This window comes from Python bivittatus, unplaced genomic scaffold, assembly GCF_059951505.1.
Source record: "Python bivittatus isolate LINGU-HERP-01145 unplaced genomic scaffold, Pbiv_v1 ctg000700_np1212, whole genome shotgun sequence".
Classification (NCBI taxonomy): domain Eukaryota; kingdom Metazoa; phylum Chordata; class Lepidosauria; order Squamata; family Pythonidae; genus Python; species Python bivittatus.
The window spans coordinates 22,518,952-22,546,563 of record NW_028277098.1 but is presented as its reverse complement, the minus strand read 5'-3'; the positions used below and the strand labels follow the sequence as shown (position 1 = coordinate 22,546,563).

General features: G+C 36.0%; 2 protein-coding genes across 2 annotated transcripts in view; one reads left to right on the top strand and one right to left on the bottom strand.

Moving 5' to 3' along the window:
• Positions 1–24,663, top strand: part of CNN3 (calponin 3) — a 30,018-nt gene extending 5,355 nt beyond the window's left edge. The window contains exons 2-7 of the mRNA XM_007426727.3: positions 18,890–19,011; positions 19,673–19,739; positions 20,758–20,895; positions 21,441–21,557; positions 23,028–23,174; positions 23,525–24,663. Of these exons, the coding sequence (XP_007426789.2) occupies positions 18,890–19,011; positions 19,673–19,739; positions 20,758–20,895; positions 21,441–21,557; positions 23,028–23,174; positions 23,525–23,872 (939 nt within the window). The 3' untranslated portion in view covers positions 23,873–24,663. The remainder of the gene's footprint in view (positions 1–18,889; positions 19,012–19,672; positions 19,740–20,757; positions 20,896–21,440; positions 21,558–23,027; positions 23,175–23,524) is intronic.
• A 2,654-nt stretch (positions 24,664–27,317) lies between these two features.
• Positions 27,318–27,612, bottom strand: part of SLC44A3 (solute carrier family 44 member 3) — a 47,368-nt gene continuing 47,073 nt past the window's right edge. Inside the window, exon 16 of the mRNA XM_007426729.3 lies at positions 27,318–27,527. Within this exon, the coding sequence (XP_007426791.1) occupies positions 27,516–27,527 (12 nt within the window). The 3' untranslated portion in view covers positions 27,318–27,515. The remainder of the gene's footprint in view (positions 27,528–27,612) is intronic.

The window sequence follows — 27,612 nt, the reverse complement described above, 5'->3', positions numbered from 1 at the left end:
TCTCTTAGTCCTCTTTTATAAAGTACTCAGACTTATTGCTAGGCCTTTGGGATGGAAAAAGGGAGCAATAATTTTTTTCCACTCCTTAGCATTGCTGAATTGTTGGTTTTTGCTTTTACCCAATTGAGATAGAATATATATATAAACGATACACTAGATGCAGAAAAGTCTCATAATCCCTTTCCAAACATCTCATAACTTCAATAATTTAGAAATCTAAAGTTTGACATGTTGTTACAAGGATATTCATTTAAAGTATGGTTGTGATAATACAATGTTAGGCTGTATTGTCATAAAAGATAAAGTGAGTCCAAAAAAGAGACAGTTTCATGCCGTGTAGGTTGGATTTTTTTAAAGATTAAACTATATTTTTAAGCCTTTTAACTATGATAAGTATTTGAAATATTTTCAGGACCTTCTTCTCCAATAAAACCAGCCTGTCCAAGCTATTCTTCCCTGGAGAAATTGCCAGTAGTTCTCTACTTTGGGGGGCTGAGTCCCAGTTATGCTTCTTTTCAGTGCTAACCCCTGTTCTATGAAGCAGCCTTCTTCCAGCAATTAGATAAGTCCCTTCTTTGACTGTCTTCCAGAAAATGTTGAAACCAGAGCTTTTCCAGAGTATTTTCACAGTAGGATGACGCCATCTCTGTGTTTTTTGTTGACAAAGCTCTATTATATTTATTTTGATTTTAACTCTAATTTAATGTAATTACATTGCTGTTTCCTGTGGGTGTTTTCATTATTGTGATGAATATATGTAATTGTTGCTGTCAGGAGTTCAAGTAAATTGTGGCAGTTTATAAAGTTGATAAAAATAATAATTTTCTGATTTAACATGAAATGTTGAATATTTAAATATATGCAGGTCAATAAAATGCTCAGTACGTATATTTAAATAATTGTACATATTACAAATAGGAAACATCCAGGAGACATTTAAAAAGGAAGGTAGTGTTACAGGTGAGAATATTAGTTTGCCATCAAAGTAGATCATTTTATAGGCACCTTATATTGCCAACTGTGTGGTATTTCCTTAAAAACCACAAATCTTTTTTGGGGGGAAGTAATGATATAATGTTGTCTAATTAAGGAACTGAGTTTTTTTTTCAGAATAACTCTTTCTGAATAATAGGAATGTTAGGGGAAGTATTTAATCATTTGCTAGCAACTTATGAATTCTCTCATCTTTTACAAGAGAATCTAACATTTTTCAGCTGAATCCATATATTTAAATACTCTCCTGATTGGTGTAATAATCATTAGATTGGATGATTATGTAGTTTCTTTCTCTTATTTCCTGCTTGACCATCATAATAAGGCCAAATGTCAAAAGTGTTTATAGAACTAAAAGGGATTTAAAGTCTGATGGCCCATTTCATCTGTATTATAATGTACAGTGAATGGAGAGCACATTATACATCAGTGGATTGTGAAGTTGGTACTAGGAAACATCCCACAGCATTTGCTTGATCAGGTAATACAGAGGTACCATGTTATTTAATAGAGCTACAAAAGGACCATGTAGCTTGCTTTGTGGCTGGATGATTGACTCCAGAAGAAGCTCAGGCTAGACTACATCAGTTTAGGGAATAGCCTATTCTAAATTGTTTCCAATTCAGGAACTTAAATCCGGAAAAATTGAACTCTATTAGTACAGCTTTTAAAAAAGGTTTTCAAACTAAAAAAAATCCCTTCAGGATTGTTTCTTTCTTTCTTTCTTCTTTAACTGAGAAAATAGGCCCAAGCACTGATAGGCCACCTTTTCATTCCCCCCTCCAATACATACATACATTTGCCATGCAGCCAGCTATTCAAAATTTCTGTAAAATTATTTTGGTACAGTATAGAGATGCTGATCTGGAGTTTTCTTTTTACAAATTATCTTTACTATATGACTTTTACAATTGCCTTTCTGTGCCTGATACTAGGACTGGAAGTAGCACCCAATCTGTGCAGAGTACTGTTCATATCAGAACATGTCTAGAGAAATTTTCCACGTTTAAATCTTGTCTTCTGAAATTAATACTGACTAGGACATAGGAAATAGACTGAAATAAGTGGTTGACCAGAACTGGGGACACTTATGAGATTCAAGTCACCACTCAGTCATGAAATTTACTGAATGACTTTGGGCCAATCCCTGCCTGAGCCTGACCTAGCAGAGAGAGTTTTGAGAGGATAAAATTAGAGTGGGAGTATTATGCATGTTGTTTTAATTCCTAAGGCAAGGCAGGATATAAACACAACAAATAAATCAGCTCATTAGAGAGCGCAGATTATACTCTCCTTGGACATGCCTCAAGAACTTTCAGTACAGAAGGTGTTCTCTGGCCAGAACTCCTCTTAACAGTATTATTAAATTACTGTCCTAGAAAAAAATCACAAATTTCTAAGCTACGCTATGTTTTGGACACTCACATGTGTTAAGGGAACAAATAACTATTCCCTTTAGTTTCAAATATGCATTTACAGATCAGTAGTGATAACCTTTTTTAGTTTAGACCTTTTATAGTTTAAATATCCGTATGTATTTACCCCTGGAATGTAGACCTTTGCTCAGAGCAGAGTTCTGAAGGTATCTTAGTTTCTTCCCATCCAAAACAGGGAGAAACAAAACAGAATAGAAAATGGGGATTCAAAACCCCAATTGGATTCTGAAACAAGTTTCACAAATTCATGCCCTGAAAAGAAGTTGCTTCAGGAAGAGAGGGTGGTGAAGGAGGACCAGTGATGGACTTTGGTATAAGAAAGAAATCTCTTTACATACTTCAGTCTCAAGAAGGAAGAATGCAGAAGCAACGGTATGAGGGATAAGCATAAGAGGATATGGTAATTATTCTTAGTAAACTTATTTTCCCATGGACTCTTAAGTATCTGATTGTTCAAAAGTCCAAAGTGAGTAGTATAATCTGGATCAGAGGAGGGAAAGGAGGAAGGAATGGGTACTAGCTTGATTTTATTTATCTCAGGTCTACAGAAAGTGGCCATTAAGTACAGTACCTCTTCCCTCAACAGGTATTTTCCTATAATCCTAAAGACTACAAATCAAAGACAACAAGGAAGACCAGCATGTTCCAATTATCTGGTTGGAACAACATATGATTTGGGGATTACAGGGGCTCTGTGCTTTTGCTTCTGCCTATATGTCTAACTTACAGGTCTGATATCTAGTGGATGGGGGAGAAAGGGGTGGGCACTAGGTTGAAAACCCTATAGTAAGAAGTGAAGTTTCTGTTACAGCAACCAAGTCTAGCCTAGCAAATCCTAACTCAGTTCTTTTTCTTTTCATTTCCTATAGAGTAGCTGCTATTTACACTATCTTCTCTTCATCCAATGCAGGAGAATGATGACAATTAGCTGTTCCATGACTATCTTTTTCTTACTGTATATTGAGATGGCCATCAGACTTCAAACTAAAAGAGCGTAGTTCATTCCAAAGCCAGCAGGCCCTTTGCTTTGGGTAGGACATGCTTGATTTGTAATCAAACCCTAGACAGCTACATTGATTCCCAATGTATTTTTGCTCCTGACATAAAGCAGGAAGGTGGACTTTTAAAGCTCTAAACATTTGGGCTCAGGTTATGTAAAGACTCCCTTGTTCCCTCTTTTTACTCTATGCTTTAAAATTTTGTTGGATTTTGAGTGAAGTTTCATTTCAGTGGAAAAATAGGAAGTAAATGTTTTAATAACAATAGGTTACCGTGAATGTATATGTATAACATATCCTAGTAGAAAGAAACTGCCAATAAGAGTTACACAAATAAAAGAAATGCATTCTGCCACCATGAGTGGCAACCCATCAGTGACTCAGTAAACTTACTGGTTTCACTTCTACTTGATGACAGTCACTGACACATGATTAATGTGGCCATCATGCTGCAGCTGATTCAGTGGATTACAAATTATGCCTACCTGAGATATAAGTATAAGCCTCTTTTACACAACAGCAATTTTAATTTGTAGATATCAAGATAGCTATGTGGTTGCCTACATATCATAGTGTTCTTGAATGCATTTGTGGTGCATCTGCATGTTAAAGTAATCACTTTTAACTTTATATAGATCCTCTCTTTAATAGTTCTTCTGAGTTGTTGAAGAGAAACACAGAACCTCCTTGATGTATTTGTTTCTGAATTGAAGGAGGATTATCTCTCTTGTACTGGGTTCTTTTGAGTAGGAGTCCTACACCTATACTATACTGCCTGTTTACTCTGGATTCCTGAAAGCTGGCAATGAGTATGTGTACAGTATTGCCAGTTTTCATACTTCCAGTGTAGCTTCAATATAGAAATTTCAGAACAGTCTCAAAATTAATAGAATGTCCAAAATGGTATAAAGGGCATATCTTAAAATGATACGTCCAAACTCATGATCTTGCTTGACTACAGGAGTTGAAATACGCCAAACTGTTAACAGATAGACTAGAAATTATTTGGCCTTAGAATGATAAATTAATAAAGCTTACAGGTGAAACTCGAAAAATTAGAATATCGTGCAAATGTTCATTTATGTCAGTATGGCAACTCAAAAGGTGAAACCAATATATGAGATAGACGCATTACATGCAAAGCGAGATATGTCAAGCCTTACTTTGGTATAATTGTGATGATTATGGCATACAGCTTATGAAAACCCCAAATTCACAATCTCAGAAAATTAGAATAGTGTGAAAAGGTTCAATATTCTAGGCTCAAAGTGTCCCACTCTAATCAGCTAATGAATCCATAACACCTGCAAAGGGTTCCTGAGCCTTTAAATGGTCTCCCAGGCTGGTTCAGTAGGAATCACAAGCATGGGAAAGACTGCTGACCTGACAGTTGTGCAGAAAACCATCATTGACACCCTCCATAAGGAGGGAAAGCCCCAAAAGGTAATTGCAAAAGAAGTTGGATGTTCCCAAAGTGCTGCTCGTCAATAGCACATCAATAGAAGGTTATGTGGAAGGGAAAAGTGTGGTAGAAAAAGGTGCACAAGCAGCAGGGATGACCGCAGCCTGGGGAGGATTGTCAGGAAAAGGCCATTCAAAAGTGTTGGGGACTTTCACAAGGAGTGGACTGAGGCTGGAGTTAGTGCATCAAGAGCCACCACACACAGACGGATCCTGGACATGGGCTTCAAATGTCGTATTCCTCTTGTCAAGCCGCTCCTGAACAACAAACAACATCAGAATCGTCTTACCTGGGCTACAGAAAAAAAGAACTAGTCTGTTGCCCAGTGGTCCAAAGTCCTCTTTTCTGATGAGAGCAACTTTTGTATCTCATTTGGGAACCAAGGACCCAGAGTCTGGAGGAAGAATGGAGAGGCACACAATGCACGATGCTTGAACTCCAGTGTGAAGTTTCCATAGTCTGTGTTGATTTGGGGAGCTATGTCATCTGCTGGTGTTGGTCCACTGTTCAGGGTCAACGCAGCCGTCTACCAGGAGATTTTGGAGCACTTCATGCTTCCTTCTGCAGACAAGCTTTATAGGGATGCTGACTTCATTTTCCAGCAGGACTTGGCACCTGCCCACACTGCCAAAAGTACCAAAACCTGGTTCAGTGACCATGGGATTACTGTGCTTGATTGGCCAGCAAACTCGCCTGACCTGAACCCCATAGGGAATCTATGGGGCATTGCCAAGAGAAAGATGAGGGACATGAGACCGAACAATGCAGCGGAGCTGAAGGCCGCTATTGAAGCATCCTGGTCTTCCATAACACCTCAGCAGTGCCACAGGCTGATAGCATCCATGCCACGCCGCATTGCGGCAGTCATTGTTGCAAAAGGGGCCCAAACCAAGTACTGAGTACATATGCATGCTTATACTTTGCAGAGGTCCGATATTGTTCTATTTCCAATCCTTGTGTTGTTGATGTCATGTAATATTCTAATTTTCTGAGATTGTGAATTTGGGGTTTTCATAAGCTGTACGCCATAATCATCACAATTATACCAAAGTAAGGCTTGACATATCTCGCTTTGCATGTAATGCGTCTATCTCATATATTGGTTTCACCTTTTGAGTTGCCATTCTGACATGAATGAACATTTGCACGATATTCTAATTTTTCGAGTTTCACCTGTATTCTCCCTTGCCCCTAGTAGCTTGTTTCTGTTCTTTATATCACAACACTACATTCACAAGACTGTTTCTGTATCTGTCTCATGCCCATTATGTGAGCTGGAACATCATGGCCAACTTCTCTGCCCCCGGTGTGCTTCACCATCTAGTCTGATGAAGTGTTCTTTCTTGTTTTGTTAAACTCATAAAAATAGCATGAGAAGATCCAATGTTGTATAGTGTTTAAGGTATTGTACCAGGATTAAGGAAACACAGGTTTAGATCTGCCTCTCAGCCATGGAGATTTTGATTCTCAGTCAAGCATATCTCACAAGATTGCTATTGTGGAAATAAAACAAAAGGAGATCTCCATGTAAGGCACCATATGCTCCTGTAGGAAAAAAATGGGGACATAATTCTAAATAATTTTTAGAATTACTTAATAAAAAATATGAAGAGTTGTAAGAATTCAACTGCTTATCTATGCTTTCATGATATCTTGACTAGTTTTAATAAAAATATCCCACTGGATGTTTTCCAGATGATTCCTATGAACAACATAGTTACAGTTTTGTGTCATTTACCCAAAATTTGTTTCTTACTTACCGATTTCTTTTTCCTTCGATATGTTTTTATTTATTTACGGTACTGATGGCATTGCTAAATCTTACGTGGAACCTTCATTAACTTTCTTCTTGCTGTCATTCAAATTGTGATTACGAGATGAGCTTGAGATAACTTCTAATTCTGACATTTCCAGAGAAGCCTCAACTACAATGATAGAACAACCTCAATTTCAAGTTATTAGTGTTGGAATTTTCTAAATAAATGCATCCTTCCTAGATACACAATTATGTTCTAAAAAGGCATTTTTAAAGTTTATTGCAGGGTTTTGGGGTTTTTTAATGGTCTGACTAGTCCACCAGTTTATTGGTGAAATACTTTTTATTATGTCAAACCTGAGCCTGAAAAAAATGTTACTTTCTTTAAGAGTCACATTAAATACAAGCTTTTTTAGTGATCTGATTCATTAAAGAAGTACAATCTTTTTCTCAGGCTTATTTGAAAGCTTGAAAGAGACTTGCTATAATGAATAGCAGATAAATGTTGTGTTCATGAAAGAAAGTCCGAAGAAATTCTTCCAAATCATTTTCAAAGTGTGCATAGACCTTATTGTCTGCAACACTTTGATATTAATAACAGTGCTTTCAGGTTTGTGTTTATTGTCTGATATTGCTACATATTGATATATTTGGAAAAAGGAGAATCACTATTACTGTCTAGTATATAACTATTAAGTGTCAAATCTTTTTAAAAACTTAAATGCCACACTTGACCTGTCTGAACCTATAGGCCAGCGATGCTGAGGGAATTTTTTTCTTTTTTTGGTGTGCAAACAGACAGTTCTTTCATAACTAATCCTCTGGCTTGAGGTAGAATGTGAAAAAGTTATGAGGTGCTGTAGTTCTAGGAGAGCGGTGTTGATCTTTTTGTGGCCAAGGACATTGCTTGATATTTTGGGGGAAGTCAATGGCCTCAATGTGGGTAGAGTCGTATCACACAAAAAGTAGAGCTTGTTTCTTTTCAGGGAATTTGGGACTTTTATTTGTTTTGTTGGATTGTTTTTTTCCCCCTCTCTCTCAATATGCCTATTTTGGGGGTTATACTGCATTTGTTCTCATCCCAAATTAACAAGAAATTGTTTCACTGGTTTTCAGCATTAGTGATTAGGGAAGAGGACTCAAGGGCTACCCTGTTGGGACTTCAGAAATATGGTTTTATTAATTCCTTGTCTGTATTTTTCTTTTATTGCTTGTCCGTCATAGGTATGTCAACATCATAAAAACAAGTTTTACACAATATGTTCTGCCATATTTTAGATATATATATAGCTTCAGTTGAAGGGCAATAATAATTCACTAGCTGTAACATCTGTAAAATGATAAGAAGCACTGAAAAAACCTTGGTTTGGGGCCAAATGATCCAAAAGCTGGATTATTAAATTTTGTACAAGATAACTGTGATGGGAAAAAACAATTTTATTGCATCACAAGGAAAGTTTCTAATTTAACAAAAAATACAAGGTACTCATTTTACTAGCATTTGCTTTGATGTTGAGAAGTGAAATTTAGAAACATGTTGCATCAAATCTGATACCTTGTGTTATATTTGTGAGGAAGATTTAGAATGAAGTACTGATAGACAATGGGAAAGTGATTGAACAAAAAAATGGGTAAAGTAGAAATCTATACTGTAGGGAAGATGAGAGATGATTCTGACCAACACCAAGTAAAAGGGGTTAAGTGGTCTGATTCTAATTGTTTTAGTTCATGTTCATGAATGTTTAAAGATTTTACATTTTGTTAATGTGGTGGTCAGTGTTTTCCTCAATCATACCTTAATTTTCAAAAACAACATTATCTCTTGTTAGTGCTTGAAGATAATATTTGGATGCATTTTGTTTTTCTAGGATCCTGTTTGGCAAAATTGTGTTTTTAAGTTTTCAAATGATCTGATCTTGGATACTCCTATATGTAATTGTCAAGTAATGAATGCTTTTTCTTGCAGATATAATTATCTTAATTCTTAATTTTGATTAAATATTAGCTTTATAAGGAATTGTCATCTTTGTATCTTAAAAGGAAAAGGAACTAAATTCAGCCTTGTAGCCCATATAATTACCTTTTAATTATCTTAAATAGCAATTTTGTGCAATTTAAGGTTGGTGTGGTTGATTATGTCATAGTGACCCTTTTTGGGAGCCAAAACAGCAGATTTTGATTTTAGAAGGGTGGATTCTTCCCATACCCTGTTCGACCACTTGTGTTTTGCATCATTCTCTTCCCTAAAGTTCCAATACTATTGGCTGTTATCTCCTATTGATTGGTGATGTGGGAGAACCTATGCTTGGAACTTTATTGTGACCACTCTGTTGCTATTAAGTGCATCTCCTCTACTTACTTTAAAAACATTATTCTGGAATGTGATGTCAGAGATGAGACTTAAGATCTTTAGATCTCACCTCAAATGTTTCCCACACTTGATGGGCACACACAGAGATTCCACCCAATTTCTTGGCACTTTTGCAAGATAAGATAATAGGTCATATTATGTTCCTTTTTTACACAAAAATTAACAGAAGTCTTTCTGTTACCAGTTACATGGCAACTAGCTCATATGTTTTTGGCAGGATTATGTTGACCTTAGTTCTTCTGGATATTTTTCCAGTTGTCATTTGAGTACAACTGACCCAAAATTGTATGAGGAAAATAAAGTTGTTCAAAGGGAAAAGTCTGAAATATCATAGTTAAGTACTAACTGAAATATAATGTAGAAGATGGTTTTTCTTCCATACTTCCAGGGTGTGGTTGACACTGTACTGAAAAGTGAGAAAACACTTCCAGAAATTTAGATATGAAAGCATTAATCAATTAGCCAAGATTGGGGCAGAGTCCAGCTAAGACTGGGAAACTCAAACTTGAAGAAACTAGTAAAAAATAGGAACTTTTCCCCTCCCTCTCAGGAAAACTTTTAAAAGAGGAAGGACGCAGATCTATTTTTCCTTTCGTTTTTAGTCAAGTTTTGTTGCACTGCTGATTATACCAGTGCTGGAGATTTGCACTGCTTTATCTACTCCTTATTAGGTGTAGCAGTTGGATTGAATCTGAGACACAACAGATTCTATTAATATAAATTTTTACTGGAATCTCAAAAAAAGTCACTGAATTCAATTCTTTGCAAATGTCATCAGGTACGGTCTGGGATGGTACAGCTGGCAGCTATTAGGGGGACTAAATTGATGATGATGATGATGATGATGATGATGATGATGATGATGATGATGATAATCGGTATTGGCAAAATCACCATCAGTCAATTGCAAAAGGTAGCTTTACTTGGAACAGCTTACATCCTGTGACAATACTTTTAATATTATTAAACAACATCTGCCTATCCCAGGTCCTTGGGAAAGACTCGATAGGTGGATAAAAATGCCAAATCCAGTCTAAACATCTGGCTGACTGGGCGACCAATAGTAATAATTTATTAAATTTATATGTCGCCTGACTCCCAGTGATTCTGGTGGCTTACAATTGTTAAAACATTTAAAAACAAAGAACAATACACAAAACACAAAAATAGTACAAGACAAAAGAGCAATGATGGTGAAGAAAACAAATCCAGAGGGGAACAGAAAAGAAGCAAGGGGCATCAGTCGTCCTCTCCAAAGGCCTGGGTGAAGAGACAGGTCTTTAAGTCCTTCAAAATACAATAGAGTGGGAGCTGCTCGAATTTCAGGGGGAGCCTCATTCCAGAGGGCAGTGGCTGCTACAGAGAAGGAGCACTTCCAGGGTGGCATTGTTTAATTGATGGAACTGGGAGCGCACCAACCCTGCCAGATCGAACCAGTTAGGCAGATACTATGGGAGACGGGCAGCCCCTCAAGTAACCAGGCCCTATGTCATGGTATGATAAAGGTAATGATCTAATGTCAGATATTTCTCTACTATTTATCACTATATTACTGAGCGCCAGTTTGGTGTAGTGATTAAAGGTTCTGGACAAGAAGAAGCTGGGAAATCATGAGTTCCAGTCCTTCCTTAATCTTGGAAGCCAGCTGAGTAATCTCTCTCAGCTCTAGACTGGGAAGTCAGAAATCACCTATCTCTCACCTTGCACTGGACCAGCACTGTAGATTTGGTCAATAACCTCCAGTGTAGCTGCCTTCATCTGCAATGAATTGATTCTGGCTGAAAATAATAAAGAATATAATAAGAATAAGGATATCAGGATTTGTAAATTGAAGTTGGAGCCATATCAAAGGGATCCACCAAATATTTGGAAGTTTTAAATTTACCAGACTTGACATCACTGTCTTTGCAAAACAAAAAAAAGATGGAATTAAACAGAAGGGCCACTTTATTCATTCTGCAATAAAGTACAGGGGGGAAATTTGTTCCTGGATTAAAGCAGTAGTGGTAGCCTACTGTCAGACTCCCCAGATTGTGGGAGGTGGCAGCATTTGGAATAGTGAGGGAAGGGACCCTAATTTGAAGGAGTCATAAGGGCCAGCATACCACATCTCTGCACACATGTGTGCAAATGCATGCTCCATTTCAGATACTATATATTGAAAAAATGCAAGATATAACCATTTCATAGGATTTATTATGTACTAATTTCTTCATAAGCATCTATGCAAAAATATAGCTATCCACAAGTAGTTCAGAGTAGCCAAAACTTGGGCAACCACTAGATGACATTAGAAGAGGTACAGAACATCTCTAACTCTTTGCTGTCATTTAATGATTCTCTAGATTTTTGCAGACCAGAGCTGGTAGGCTGAAGTAGTTAGCAGGCAAATCATTGTGGGATAAAATAATCTCTATGTGCTAAACCACCAATTACCTATCATCATACACTAATTGTAACTGCATGCAGTGCAGCATTTAATCTGCAAAATTAGTTGATATTTCTTGGTTTTTAGCCTGGCAGAATCACAACTTAGTTATAGCATGTGTTCTACTAGATTTTAATAAAGTCTTTGCATGTTTCATTTGAAAAAAAAAATAAAGCTGGATGCAGTACAGAGTTTAAAGGTTTACAGTGTCAAACAAAACAGGAGTTGAGTGCATAATACTCATTATATTGTACTGATGTTTCTATAACTTTTACAGTTGGGCACTGTACAGTATTCCCAAATAGTTAGAGGTGCTGAACTGGGGAAATGTGGCCTAGTTAATTTATAGAAAGTTAATGCGCTTTGTATATTAATTACATGGAGATACATTTATTAATATTAATACAAGTAGGCTTTTGGGTTACTAGAACTTGATTTAGCAGACTTTGGATACAACAGACAAATACTCCATTTGACACCACCAACATTTTATTAGGGAATTATAACAACAATGAAGAATATACCAGTGATAGTACAATTTTTAAAATAGCTACATACGTTACAGAGATTAAAAGAAATTAAACCTAAGCGGGGGAAAAAACTAAGAAAAAAAAATATTAAAATCTAAGCAATTCCATTCTTAAATTTGGACCATATGGAAACATATTATTTCATCTTCTCATCTTTAGAATATAAAGACATTGCAAAAATTGATATTGTTATTGTGCAAATAATGACAAGTGCCATAAGTGACAAACTAGACAAGTGTCTGGTCTCCAGACAAGTGTCTGGAGAGTCCTGTGTTTTTTTATTATTATTGTGAGCCGCCCAGAGTCACCCATTGGGGGAGATGGGCGGCATACAAATTTGAAAAATAAATAAATAAATAAATAAACAAACTATATTATGCATACATAATATAGCAGATGATGTAATTAACACACAAGATGTATTTTCTGTATTTAACAGACGTTCAGGAGTAATGGACACTCGCTTCACAGATTTCCTGAATGGTTTGGTAAACCAAGGGTTTACTGTATTTTCGGATAAGTGTTAATATGAAATATTTTTTTATCATTAGAGATAATGAAGAATTCTTCAAATACAAAACATTCTGGCTTGAAAGTGGCCGCTTTGGGTGTTCCAAACATGAAATAAAACAGCTAGGAGTGGTCGTGCTCCAAGTGTTCTGAGAACTGCAATTTTTTCAAACTGTTTCCAATCTCACCAGCACAACAGTAGGAGCAATTTTGTCCCTGTTTTTGCCGATTTAATGGCTGATACAGCTTTAAAGAAAAGTAGCAGTTAAACATATGGCCAGACTGAAGAAGACTGCTTACAGCTCCAGGCCTGCCATTCTGCCTGACAGAAAATACCTGTTAAAGCAACTGCAGCCTTAGATATGGGGAAGTTAGAATTCATGTGGACGGATGGATGGATGGATGGATGGATGGATTGCAAGTGTTGTGCTGTGTTTTTATTTTTCAGGAAGGTACACTATCATACTTCACACTCAAGTGTTGCTAATGTTACTGAGGCTGCATATGTGCAGACTTACTACAGCGTTGGTTAAGTTTTGGTGTGCATGTGACATCTCTGCATGCTTTTGTGTTAATTGGAGGTTAAGCTTCAGAGTATATTAAAAATACAGTGAGTCTATATTGACTTGGGTTGGTTTATTGAGATGCATTAATAGAAAAGAATATTAAAAGTGATGAGCTTGTTCTGTAATCTGTTAGTTGAGTAACCCAAAGGGTTTCTTTAAAAAAACGGAAAAGCTTGTCTATGCTCTCTGTTGAGAAGGTGGAGAAGGAAAGGTTGAGAACAATTTATGATCCAAACAGATTTTTCAGTAGATGAAAGCAGAGCTGTATTAATATTGTTTCCTATGGGAGTTATTTTGGTGTTTCAAAAATGTTTTTAAAATAATCCCTCTGGCCAAATTTCATGAATTGTAGCTATTAGATTGCATTTGCAATGGACTACAACATTACCTAATCTTATGGCCCTAGGGTGAAAACGGGACCAGTAGCTAGCCCAGAGTTCCCATTTCTTCATATGGAATTCAAAATCTTTTTTCCAGTTTTTGTGAGGTGGGCACAATTCTATGAAGAATGGTTAACAGAACTGGATATGTTTAGCTTAAAGAAGAGAAGGGGGCTTAGGGGAGACTTAATTGCAGTCTTCCAATACTTGAAGAGCCCTCACTGGAAAGAGGGTGTGGATTTATTCTCTATAGTGCCTGAGGGTAGGGCAAGAACTGAAAGGTGGAAGTTTCCCAGACAGATCCAAACTCACAATAAGGAGTAATTTCCTGATCGTGAGAGCTATTAAACAGTGGAATAGACTGCCTCCTGGAATTGTGGATGCTCCATTTCTGGAGGTTTTCAAACATTGGACAGCCATTTGTCTGGGATGGTCTGAGGATTCCTGTGCTGGGCAGGGGGCTGGATTAGAAGATTTCCAGAGCCTCTTCCAACCCTATGATTCTATGATTTTGGTTGGCTGATCTTGAAATAAGTGAGGAAGAATTTGACTTGGTTAGTACCGCGAGTAACTTCAGAGCTGTAGACTAGAAGCATCCTGGAAAGAGGCAGTACTTAATCACTTCCATATTGTTGCCAAGAGTACAAGATGGACATGTCCATCTTGTCACTGGGAGTTCAACTTGATCTGAGAGCTTAATTTTTTTTAGTGACAAGATTAATAAAATGTGCTGACTTCAACAGGGCAGCTATAGTATATCCTATCTATGACATTGCCAGTAGAGTGCAATCATACAGATTTATTTTGTCTTTTATAGCAATGAAATCATGTCATGATAATCACAGTTCCGAGGGCTTCAGCTTAAACAGCACCTGCATGCCACCTGCTGAAGTTACAAAAACTCTTCTCCTGTCAGTGTCCCTGCTCAGCATATGTGTACTGCTTTTTTGTTAGGAATTGATTTGAAATTTGGGTCTGTTACAGAATGGATTTAATGCATTTAACTCTAAACTTAATCAGAATTAGTATAGTTTTAATTAAATATATAATTCTGCAAACAGATAACAGACTGTTCAAATTTTGTATGAAGAATAATTTAATAGTACTACCTGCGTAAGTCTTGGAGACTTTTAAAGAAGCATGTTTTAAAACCTTATCATTTTTCCTAATTTGATCTAGTTTTGGTAGCAATGAAGAAGACAAAATAAGATGTAGAATTTGCTGATCTTGTGTTTTCAGACACTGCAAATTTTCTCAATTGCCTGTTATGTAAGATTCATTTATACTCTTTACCCCTATTCAGACTTCCACAGAAGGGTGAATCCTGCGAGGAGAGAGATATAGGGCTATGTCTACAGTGTGGTATATCTTGCTTATCCTGTTTGCCAATTCTGTAGAGCAGGAGTGAGCAACCTGTGGCCTTAAATTCTTTTTTTTTCCCCAGCCTCAAATCCCTCTTTATGCTGAAAACTGCCAACAAAGTTTTCTGCCATGTTGAGAAGAAACTTATCTGAAAGACATCATGTGTGCCCTAAAAATAGATCTATCACAAAAACAACCTCCCCAAATGTTCCCTGAAACCATGCATATATAGATACATACATACATACATACATACATACACACACACACACACACACACACATACATACACATACATACATATATATATATATATATGTATATGTATATGTATATATACATACTGTATATACATATGTAGTGTACTCCCACCCACTTTTTACTCCACTCACCCCCAATTTAAAGTATGACCTTTGGCCACCAAAAATTGCTATCCTCTGCTGTGGCACATCTACATATGTACAACAATGTCTAAATATGGCCTTTTTCAGACTCCTGATTCTGTCCAAAGGTCATGAGTGGAATCCACAGGATATAGTAGGAGTCAGGGATAGCAGCTTCATTCCACTCCCTCTCTCCTCAATATATTCACTGTATGTACACAACATGCTTGAAATACTTTTCATGTATATTGTTGCAGTCGTAAGATTTAAAAGCAATGAAAAGTAGAATTTCAGATTTTGCCCTTTTTCCCCCTCCTTCCATAGAAATGTGGCATATAAACAACCCATAAATTGGAATGCCATTTGGGACAGGCATTCACCGATTTATTTAAGGAACTTCCCCCTAGTTTTCCATGTTATATTGAATCAGGAATAAATGTATCCTCCTAAAGATGATAATACCATACTATATTTCTTATTTGCAAATTAAGCTTCTTGGTAATGTCATGATCACATCCATCTAGTATATCTGGGAATATACTGAAATTCCAGTATAAATTTAACTCTTTTTTTTTTTTTTTAAAGACAGTGTGCATGTGTATGAAGCATCTGTGCATTGGTTATGACAAATAGTATATTTGGAAGAAAAGCTGAGTTAGAAGGGACAAGTATTGAGACATTTTGCATATATGTTGTCATAACATACCCAGTGGCCTGGATAAAAAACAGCAAAGAAGTTTCCAAAGAAATAATGAGCATAATGGGAATGAATGGCTTGGATGCAATTCCACAGACAGGAAAGCAGCAGCATAATGCAAAAAAAAAAAAAAAAAAAGCACTTCCTATATCAAGAGCAACAATTGCTTTGTGAACATTGGAGCCTCTGAAGCTCCAATAGAAAAATTACTGAAGTTTCATAACACAGTTTGTCTAATACTTTATAAGAAGTACTATATAAGTCCCCTAGAAACATTTCAGCAATGTGGTAGAAGAGAAGCAAATAAATATGTAAAGCTAAAATAAATATTTGGAGCTTTTGGCAACATTTGATTAGTCCAGCATTGTTATCTTTATGTTTTATGTTTTATTGATTTTACTGTAATTTCTTTGATTGTTGTGAGCCACCCAGAGTTGATGAGAGTCGGGTGGCATACAAATTTAATGAACTATTGCTGCTGCTGCTGCTGCTGGAACACTGTGATGATAGATGCATTTCAAGGCAGTAAGCATTTTATTCCATGACTTACTATGAAAATATTGAAGTTCAGATGCACACCCAACTAGCAAAATGAACACTGAAAAAAGTTTATTTTCCCAGTAGGTAGGTATGTAGGTAAGTAAATAAATAGATAGGGATAGAATTGATTGCTGTTTTTGCTGTACTAGCCTGATGAAAACTTTACTTTTTGTGGTCTCCAATATAAGAATCAATTTCCTTCAAAATGCCTCTTGCGATGATGCTCTCTTTTAGCCCTGTATCTGTTTTATTAAAAAGATTCCAAGCTGATAAAGAAATAATGAGCTCAGAGTACATTTTTAAAGACATTGATTTCATTGATTTAAAAGAATTATACAGTGGGGTTCTGAGGGACTTCACCCTCTAAATAGGAACTGAGATTCATTGACTATGATTGCAGTTTTCTAGTTTCTATATTCACTCTTTCTGTAGTCACTGTCTGTTTTTCCCCAAATCTATGTATATGAAGAGAAACCTGGTAGTGGCTCCTTTTAGCAGCCAAAGTGAATTCAAGATCACCTGTGGAGAATGGAAGAAATAAGAACTACCCATGGGACCTCAATATGAACAACTGGCTGGTTTGTTCTGTGCAAATAGGAGGGTCCAGAGTTGATGAAATGCTTGAGTATGATGGTGTGGATGCAATTTGCTCCCACAGAAGTGTCGGGGGTGGTGGTGGGGTGTATGGGGTAGAAGGCTTCTGCTTGGCTCCAATGAAAATTAATTTTGTCAGTGCAGTTCGCTGAGGAAGAGGCTTTGTTGTAAAGAAGTTCAAATATGATAGCTCTGTTTATTTACATTTTAATGCATTATTTTTTTGCTTAGACACTACCCAAAAACCTAGGTACAAACTTTTCAGTTTGCTCTGGAAAGGGCATCTCAACTGGGAGTAAGTTGGCAGAACTGCCAGGAGCAAAAGGTGTTGATTGCTATTATGCACAAATTTCTGTTGTGCATTAAAGAAAGAGTGTACATTTTAATTTACGATAATTTCAAGGTGGAATAGCAAAATCTTAATTAAATTGAAAGGTTTTTCCAGTGGGATAGATATGCTGTGCCAGATTCTATTAATTAGAAGCAACCACCTTATCTGTGAACCCATTAGGGGATCTTTTAAATTGCTTAATCCAACATCTCACCCTGTATAGGAAAAATAACAGTCCTGAAGCATTACAACTTCCTAACGGTAATGATGTTTTGAATAGTATTGGATAGTCATGATGGTTTTCAGTGATTCTTTTATTTAGCTGTCTTTTTTTTAAGCAATCAAGTTCTATTTCACTTTTCAAAACGCTCTCCTATTGTTTTTTCTCATGACCCAGGCTGAGCACAGCCAGAAATAGAAACCCTTGTGTTTCTTCTGCTGTCTGCTTAGAGTTCCTTTTCCAGGTTTTTAATTCTGGTAGTTAGGAAGGCAAATCATTACATTCTTAGACAGTAACTATATTTTGTCCACTTTTCAATCAATTTAAAGCAGATTTTTAGGTCTAGGTTCTCTAATATTATTTAGCCTCTGTTTAGTTTCCTCCTCATTCAAAGCACTGAAAGGAATAATTCTTTCTGAATACTGTAATATTGTTCTCAAATGAAGTTGGTCTCAGATAAATATTGATTCTAGAGCCTATATTCTAGAACTGTTGTGGATAACTTTTTTTTAAGAATGTTGCCTTGAAAATTATTGGAAGGAGAACACATAGCAATGGTGGGTGAAGGCTTAAGCAGTAAATGGAGGGAACCGGAGCCAAATATGAGTGGAATTGCCAGCAGTTTCCACTCTCTGTTTCTGATAACACCTTTATGTTTGAATGTTTTGTAATGCTCTACTGTTTTCTCTCCCCATCATCCTAAGCTTAAGGTTGGATTGGTTATCAAAATGGCCACTTCCAATTTATGCACACCATCAGTGGTCAAGACCATAGCAAGAAAATATACAGGTTTCATGAGATAGCAGTCATGTTTTTATTTGATTTTATTTGAGGATAATGCTCATACCACCTCTTCAGGCAGGTGCTTTTGCCTTATTAAGTGGAACAGGTCACAGTCTCTGATTTTGCATATTAGGCTAAATAAACCATAGGCAGAGCCATACATGTTTGTTAGTCATGATTGCTTGTGAGAGGAACCTGTGGGTATACTCAGGAGAGTTTATATCAGCATAATGCAGACTGGCTCACTATCATGTAGTCTAACAAACGTGATTAAAAATGAAGTGAAAGGAAAGAATATGTGGTGTGTTAAACTCTTAGAGGAAAGTCAGGACAGAAATTCTAAAATACCTACTCTCCATATAGTTTAGAAAAAACTTAAGAGATAATTACACATTTATTTTTATATAGATTAGTAAAATTAATGATTAAAATAACTTGTATTTGTAAAGGTGTGTTTCTCAAATATAATTGCTTAAGCAAATATGAAAATACTTTAATTAAAATTAGAGAAGAGACATTAATTCTTTTATTTTTTCCTTTGGCTTGTAGATTGCTTTGAAATATGATCCACAGATAGAAGAAGATCTCCGCAACTGGATTGAAGAAGTTACTGGCATGAGCATTGGACCAAATTTTCAGTTGGGCTTAAAGGATGGAATTATATTATGCGAGTAAGCAAACTTTTTTCCCTCCTTCAGGTAGATCTGTTTAAGCCTAAACCAGCAGCTGCCAGTTGTTCCAGGCACAGATCAAAATTTATAGTTTCCATTTTTATAACATCATATATGCATTCTGTGTCTTAGAAAGGCAATATATATTTTCCATAGACATATAAATTATGTAATTGTTGAAAGTGCATGTTTGAAAAACTGTACCTACCAAAATAACTCTGTAGCTCTTGAAAATAACAGAATATAGTTCTCCTTTGTAACTGTCTCTTTTCTTTCCTGTCTCTCAGTAAATCATAATCAGCTGAATTAACATTATCAACATTTTGTGCATTTTTTGTCATTCTTTATGAAATAAGCTTGCCTGGTGCTAAAATACCTTATAATTTTGCTGTCAGGTTTTTAAAATTTGGGACGTCAAAAAAGTTCTAATATCTTGCATACAGGAAACTACAATATAATAGTTCAACAGAATTATAAGGTAGATAGTCCATCGAAAATGTAAGAATTATGCAACTTGTACCCAATATCATTTTCTTGTATGAACAAAGCATAAAACTCTTTTGATAGCAGCATTAACACTTTTTTGGTGTGACACTAAAATTGATTATGGCTATGTAAAAAAGAAAATAGAAAAAGGCCCTTTATTTCATTACTTTTGCAGGCTTATCAACAAACTCCAACCAGGATCAATAAAGAAAATCAACCAATCCAAACTAAACTGGCACCAGGTAAACTATATTTTATTTTCTATTTGTCTCTTCTTTAAGGAGAGTTGTAATGAATAAAAGTTAATAGGCAGTGATTTTCAAAAGGAGGCCATTAAAGGTTTATTTTTCAGGAACCATAAATGGTTTATTAAGTAAAGCACTAATGTTTAAGCAGCAGGATTGCTAATTTCAGTAATTAGGTTTCATACCTGTACATTTATTTTCTGGGAATAGAAGAACAAGAAAATAGTTCTTAATGGAAATTAGAGAAGTAGAGATTTTGTTAAAAGTTTTCTCAGGGTTGGAGATTTTTCTATCCCTTTGCAGTTTTTCTCTAAATTTTCATAGCCAAAGGAATCTGATACTGTGTACTCGCTTTCCAAATAAGAGGCTCTGTGGTACTACAAGAATGAGAACAAACAACTGCATTTCCTTTAAATTAGACGTTTGCCCCATTGTTTCTAAAGGAGATAATTTTTCACATTATATGAATAAGGAAGGAATAAATGGATCTATGCGTGCACCCAACAAAATGAGCCTTCACATAGAACAGATGCTGAAGTAAAAGTATTTTTTGCAGTTTTGAAACTGTATTATAAATACAGTAGAAACATATTAGCCAGGGACTACAGGATCAAACTTGAATAAAATAAAACGGCACCATTCTGGTAGCCTGTTAATCACTGAAGTATTCTTTTCCTGTTTTCTGTTATGCCTGAATTGTAAGCTTCATTTAAGTACCATTTTCCTCAGTTAAAATGATCTTAATGCTAAGAGCCTATAAAGCACTGTTTGCAGATAGGTGTACATGAATCACAACTACCATTAAAAACAGCCAGGACAGTGATAGTGGTGGGTGAAGGAAAGATTAAGCATTCCTCCATACCATTTCTCCCTTCCAAGTCAACTCCACCTCATATGGCTTTTCTCAAGCAATAACCCTCCACAGTTATTAGCTCCAAATAATGTAAAGCTCCACTTTAAGTAAACAGAAATGTTAACAAGTCCTGAGAGTGTAACTTCCTACATTTGTTTTTAGTTGGAGAACATTGGAAACTTTATCAAGGCCATACAACAATATGGCATGAAACCCCATGATATTTTTGAAGCAAATGATCTCTTTGAGAATGGAAATATGACCCAAGTTCAGACATCACTGGTGGCACTTGCAGGCCTGGTAAGTATATTGATCTATGGAGTCTAATGCACCATTTGCCATGCCTGGTAAATAACAAACCTTATAACATTGGTTTACATCATTTGTTACCTAAAGACATAAAAAAAAGGCATGCCATAAATTTCATAGTTTGAATTTGTATTAAGGCAACGGCTGTCTTAAGGATTAAGTTAATGAACCCCAAGCCTTTTTCTGCACAAAAGTCATCACCTTGCCATATAGCAAAGCAAGATCTCAAAATGTCAAATCAAGGATCTGATAATTGATTTCATGGTATCATGGTATCAACCTTTATTCTTTCACAGGGGCTGACAAAGTATGCGTGATGACATAATCATACAAATGCCATGCCTTACATACTGAAGTTGGCTATTGTGAGGCAGGGGTGTTTTTGCAGCGTTTGCGTGATGCCATCATCCCTGTCATAACCCTGCAATTATTAGTTTGTTACAAGCACCACTGCATTGGATATTTTTATAACATAACATTCAAGTGATTAGAAACAAGTAGAAGAAATACTAAGTGTAATTTTAACCTCCATCTAGGCAAAAACTAAGGGGTTCCACACTACAATTGATATTGGTGTTAAATATGCAGAAAAACAAGCAAGAAGTTTTGATGCTGGAAAACTCAAGGCTGGACAAAGCGTGATCGGTTTGCAGGTAAGCAAAAAAGACAAAATATTCTAAATTAATACGCAGAGAAAGCTTTTGGGATGTAATTGCCAATGATTTATACTGCATTCCAAAACAAATGAGATCTACATTACCTTGGAGCAGTTTTCCAATACAGCTAAACTACTTTTAGACCATACTTGGCAATAAGGTAACATTTCTCCAAAGGCCCTCCAGGTAGGGTCTCATCTCGTCATCTCAGGAAAGACAAGCTATAGTAAAGCAGCTGTTTGTTCCAGCAGAGGCCACTTTATATGTTACTGTCAGCCCTTCCAACTAAGAAACCAAAGTTATGAATGCTAATACTACTTTTATTATAAGATTACAGTAATAGAATCTTGCAAGTCTGAATACACTCCCCACTCCCACCCCCTTATCTTCATGAGAACTAGAGAGGTCATGTCTGAGGTGCTTTCTCAAATTATATTTCTGCCCCGAACTCAGATTCCTGTTATCTGATTGTTGTCTTGGTGACAGCTCTTTCTCCTTTTCCTCAAGGTTATTCCTTATGCCCGTTACAGTTACAATGACATTTATCAGACATTTGACTCTTTGGGTATGTAGGATTTGGGGGAGAAGGCTGGAAAAAGCAGAAAATACATGTTCCCAAGGAGACATTTGACTGGTTCAACATGGCTTTTGCTTCTTATCAGATGTATAGATATTGCCAAAATATATCCAGAACAGATTTTTCCATAACCAGGAAAAATTCCAACATCATCACCAAGATGTGAATTTTGATGGGCTTTTGTTTTGGCATCATTAGGTAATGTTGTGCCCATGAGTACCATTGTTGTCAGCTGCCAAGCATTCTGATTAACAGGGAGGTGGCATAGTCCCTAAGTCATTTTTAGAAAATTAAAAATATGTAACTGAAGCCAAGAATGTTAACGTTCCATCCCAGAGAATAGAAAAGCTAAATTGGGTGATGGTGTAAGGTTTTATAGTAAAAGTAAGGACATCCTGAAATATTAGGAATGGTGGATACAGCAGGGGGCAGGATCTGTTGCCTGTACAGTATATCTTGTTCCAGCCTTGAAAAAAGGTATGATGGGTTTAGTGTGGTTTTTGTTTTGTCTTTTTTTTTTCCCCAGAGTATTTGACATTTGTGATGATCTGTTTTGTTTCCATTACTGTATGTATGTTACATTTTGCCTGGATTTTTCATACATGGGTCTTTAAGTTTTGCCTTGTTTTTTGTGGATATCCAGTGCGTGTTTGTGCATATTTTTTCTAAACATCAGTTTTTGTTAAATTAATTTCTGGGCAAGGCAAGTATTTGGGTATCATTTGGGGTTGAGATCCCACCCGTCTTAAACCCAGGTTCCTTGGGTTCAAGTTCTTTTAGCTTTACCAGTTTACTCTCTGAAATGGATGCATATTTGGATATTAGTCATGCCTATCACAGCAGACATTTGGGTACTATTTTCTTCTTTTGGATTTTCTAATTGACTGTAGATGGGGACTAACAAATGTGCCAGCCAGGCAGGAATGACAGCTTATGGAACTAGGAGGCATCTCTATGATCCAAAGATGCAAACAGATAAGCCATTTGACCAGACAACAATTAGCCTGCAGATGGGGACTAATAAAGGAGCCAGTCAGGTAAGTAATATCTACTCTCTGATTTAGATTTCAAAACCACCTTGTATTCAATAGTTTTAATTATTGGAAAGGTGAGAACTGGTTAACTCTCAGTCCACTTTTAATCCTTCAGTTAAATCTTGGGGGAAAAGCAAAATATTCTCAAGACTTCTCTTTGTATTCACAGTAACTATAAGGACTGAAGCAAGAAGGTCCAACAAATTAGTTTCCCTATTTCGCAGTCCGTCAGTTGTTCTGTGTAAAAGTATTGAGCAGCACTGTTGAATGAACTTTAATTCACATATATCCTAGTTGTACCATTTATTGTTAGTAGTCACTGTAATCCCTGAAATAATTTTTTTGTTTTTTAGGCAGGGATGCTTGCACCAGGAACAAGACGAGACATCTATGACCAGAAGCTCACATTACAGCCCATGGATAACACTACAATTTCACTACAAATGGGCACCAACAAAGTGGCTTCACAGAAAGGGATGAGTGTGTATGGGCTTGGACGGCAAGTGTATGATCCTAAGTATTGTGCTGCACCAACAGAACCTGTCATTCATAATGGGAGCCAAGGAACAGGAACTAATGGGTCAGAAATCAGTGATAGTGATTATCAGGCAGAATATCCAGATGACTATCACGGCGAATACCAAGATGAATATCAGAGAGATTACCACGGTCAATACAGTGACCAAGGCATTGATTACTAGATTTGCCTCAAAAGCTCAGTATTAGTTTATTATTTTATTCAAGAAAAACGAAACTAGCCTTGTGGAATTGTTACCCATCCTTTACACATTATGCTTCATGTACTTAAGGAAATATTGCCTTACATAACATTCCTTTTTCCTTTCTCTGCCCTTTTCTTCTCTAGTTGCCTTTAATGCTGTAACATTTGCAGTCTACAGCATAACCAATAACAGCATATGAAGTAAAAAGGAATACTGTGAAAGGGAAGTTCTCGTATACAGCCAAGTCTTTTAATAAGAAACTATGCATTTTTTTTACAATCTTGTTCTGAAATAGGCATTTTACATACCATACCAAGCTTTTCCTTTTATTTTTAAAAAACTTTTTTATTTACAGCTCCATTCTGTGGAAGACTGTAGAAGCCTTTATTCATAAAGCTAATTCTGGACCATGCCACCAAAATAAAGGTTGTGGCTTATTAGTTAAAAATGTTGGTTATTTCGTGAGTACTTGCTTGCTAATCTCCTGAAGTCATAGTAGAAATAATAAATGTGCATTTGTGATTGTGTATGTTTCATTCCAATGTCTAAATTCACCAAAATTCTAGGAAAAGCTTTCTTTCTTAGAAGGGAACTAGTATTAAGTTCTCAGTCCACAAAAGTCTCTACATTTTGAAGGTCATTGACTTTATTTTCTGTGCCATAATATATCCATGTAGAATTGCCTTTCCTTTGAATTGTATTTATTGCCACATTTCTCATCATCAACTGATCTTGTTGTATTTTTTATAAATAAATGTTGTTTTCTTGAAGACATAGAAGAATTTGTATTATTAAAAACAAATGATAGCTTCTGTTTACAGAAGCTATCTAAGAGTCAGTTGGAGCCACACAGCTTCAAAATCAAACAAATAAGTAAAATTGTAACAAACAAGTCAAACTAGTAGAAGAACGTGAATGCCTAGGGTAATGGACATCCAACATGAAAACTAGAAAAGTAAAAACCCCATGTTAAGGTAGAAGTACAACAGTGAAATAAGATTCTATTTAACTAACGCTGCTGATTAAGAGGTCAATTTGCCTGTTAGAAAATACTAATCTAATTAAGTCACAACTACTTTAAAAAAGAGTAGCCTTTCATACTGTTCTACTGGTGTTGGATGTAGGGGGACACACAATCATACTTTATAGTGCCATTTTCTCTTGCCACCTCAGAATTTCTCAAATCTAGCACCTTCCTTTCGATTCAGTTGCAAGTTTAATAGAGGACACATTTATTGGATTCTTATGGTGGTTTCAGCTTGCCTATTACATTGAAAATTTGAAACTAGTATTCCAGAACATCTACATAAAGTACTAAGGGGATGCAAATATCTATTTTTAAGCTTTAATTCAAAGGCAATTTTGATTCCCTGAACTCCAAATAAAGATGTATCTTCCAAATTGATTTGACGGAGTTTGAGGTACACACAAGTATCTTTTCTCCAAATCAGATCTGACTCACATAGAACTTTCCTATAGAATTTCAAGAGAAATGCTATCAATTCCTTCCAGACTTCATTACAAGGGTATCATGTTCTTCTTTATCAGATTGTCCAAGGGGAAAAAAATTGTCAATCTTTTGGGAGGGAATTGACAGGTGGACTTTTGGGAGCATATTTGTGGGAGCCTCACAAAATGGTTGCTGGGGGGTGTCAGAAATTACCCATTTATTATTTATAAATTGAACGAGAGAGATTGCTTTTTTGTTCAGTTTATCACCCTCCTCTCCACTGCCCTGGTTGTCAGGCACACTTCCAAGTATAGTAAAACCTCAGTATAATGGATCATTCACAGGGAGAGGATGTAGATTAAATCTGTGTGTTAAATCTAACTTTACATCATTTGCATCAATTTATGTCATTTGCCTAATTGTGTGGTTGACATAAATAGCATCATTTGTACTAAAACTATTTAACAATGTTTTCATAGTATCTGAAGTCTGCTAATCCAAGGACTAAACCAAGGAATTATTTTAGAGAACTGCAATCATCCATGCTTTATTTTCTACAAATGACTTTGGAGTCACTAAGGGTCCCATAGGCATCCTTGTAAAAAATACTCCTGGCATCATACCAGCTTCCCATTCATTTATTTATTAGAAGTATCTTTCCAATACATAGAAAGCTCTACCCTATACATTCCTACAATGTCTTCAATATATTTTCAGCAGAAATACATATATATATATATATATATATATATATATATATATATATATATATATCCTATTTTTGCAATTGAGAAGTTTCTGGTGCTTCTGTAAATGCCTTAGAGCCTATGTAAAATACATTCTTTTTCAACTGAGTGGATAATTAAGAAATAATTGCACAATCATCTTGATGCTACTTGCTGCTTAACAAGTTTTGACAAGGACTTTTTTCCCAAATCAAACTTTAGAATCCAAGTAACTGAAAATACTGTCAAGTACATATTTGGGGTGGGCAATTCAATTCCCAACCACAGACCCCACCGTTTTTGGCTGTTACCAGACCTGCCTAAGAACACGCCATTGACATTCAGCATCAAATCACCCATTTTTGGTGGTACAGTTTTCCTGCTTTGTTTTTTAAGCCTGCATGTAGGGTATTTAGTAAGGCTTGAAAATTCCAGTCTCCATGTTGCCATCCCAATATACTTCCTATGATCCTTAGAAGCTGAAGAAAAGTGGTCTACTCTTGATTGATATACACAGCTGGATTATTTTGTTTCTTTTCTGCACAATTACCAACAGGATAGTATGTATCTCTCATAACCTTGGAAATTAGGATTTGAATTTTAATAAGGAAGTATACAGCTAAATATCCAGAAAAAAGGAATGAGTAAACTCGCTACCTTTGTGATACAAAAGAAAATGATCCTCCCCATGTAATATCTCTTATAAAATGTATAGCAAAGTGATTCATTAGTACTTTCTATAGGTGTTTCTCAAATTCTTGGTTTTTAACATTAAAAATCTCTCTGAGTTATCCAACATTTCCATTTTCAGGATGTCTGAAAATAAAACCATAATCTTCAAGTTTCTTACTGAGCTGTTAGCTTAGAAATGTGCTAAGCTATTCACAAAGATGGGCAACAAAAAGAACTATATTATATGGTCATCTAAAAAACTCTCTTGATTTCTCAGTGCATTCTTTAGGAGAATAAAATGGTTGCTGTGTCATCTTTATTTTTTCTTAACAGTTTAATACTGAGCTATTTTTTATTGTATCTAAATCATGGGCAGCTGTAGAGGAGGGGAAAAATTACAGAATTCGTGTTGCAACACAATCCCCTCCCCCTTATGTACTTGGATGCAACATTGCAGTATAAGTAAGAGAGGGTGGAACTTGTGTTGTGGTACTGCAACAGATGGATAGTCATTTTGGCACTGTGGTTAAGAATGGATGCCGAAGATCTAAATGAAACCATAAAATGTACAACATAGTTGGTCATTAATATACTTTAATTAAAATACCTTAAATAAAATTTTAACAAAACCATAAATGCTGAAGACATTTTTTTACAAAGTGAGAGTGAACCAAATCATCTCTTTTAGTGCAAAATATACAAACCAATTCAGGGGATTATTTTTCTTAAAGTACTGGTAGTCTTCATTTTATCTTTATATAGTATTAAAGCCATCTCAATTTCGGCTCTGCAATAAGGAACATAAAGCATGAAATTAGCCGTAACGGTAATAGAAAGTCTGTAAATAGTAGAGAAAAAAGTTTAGTATAAAA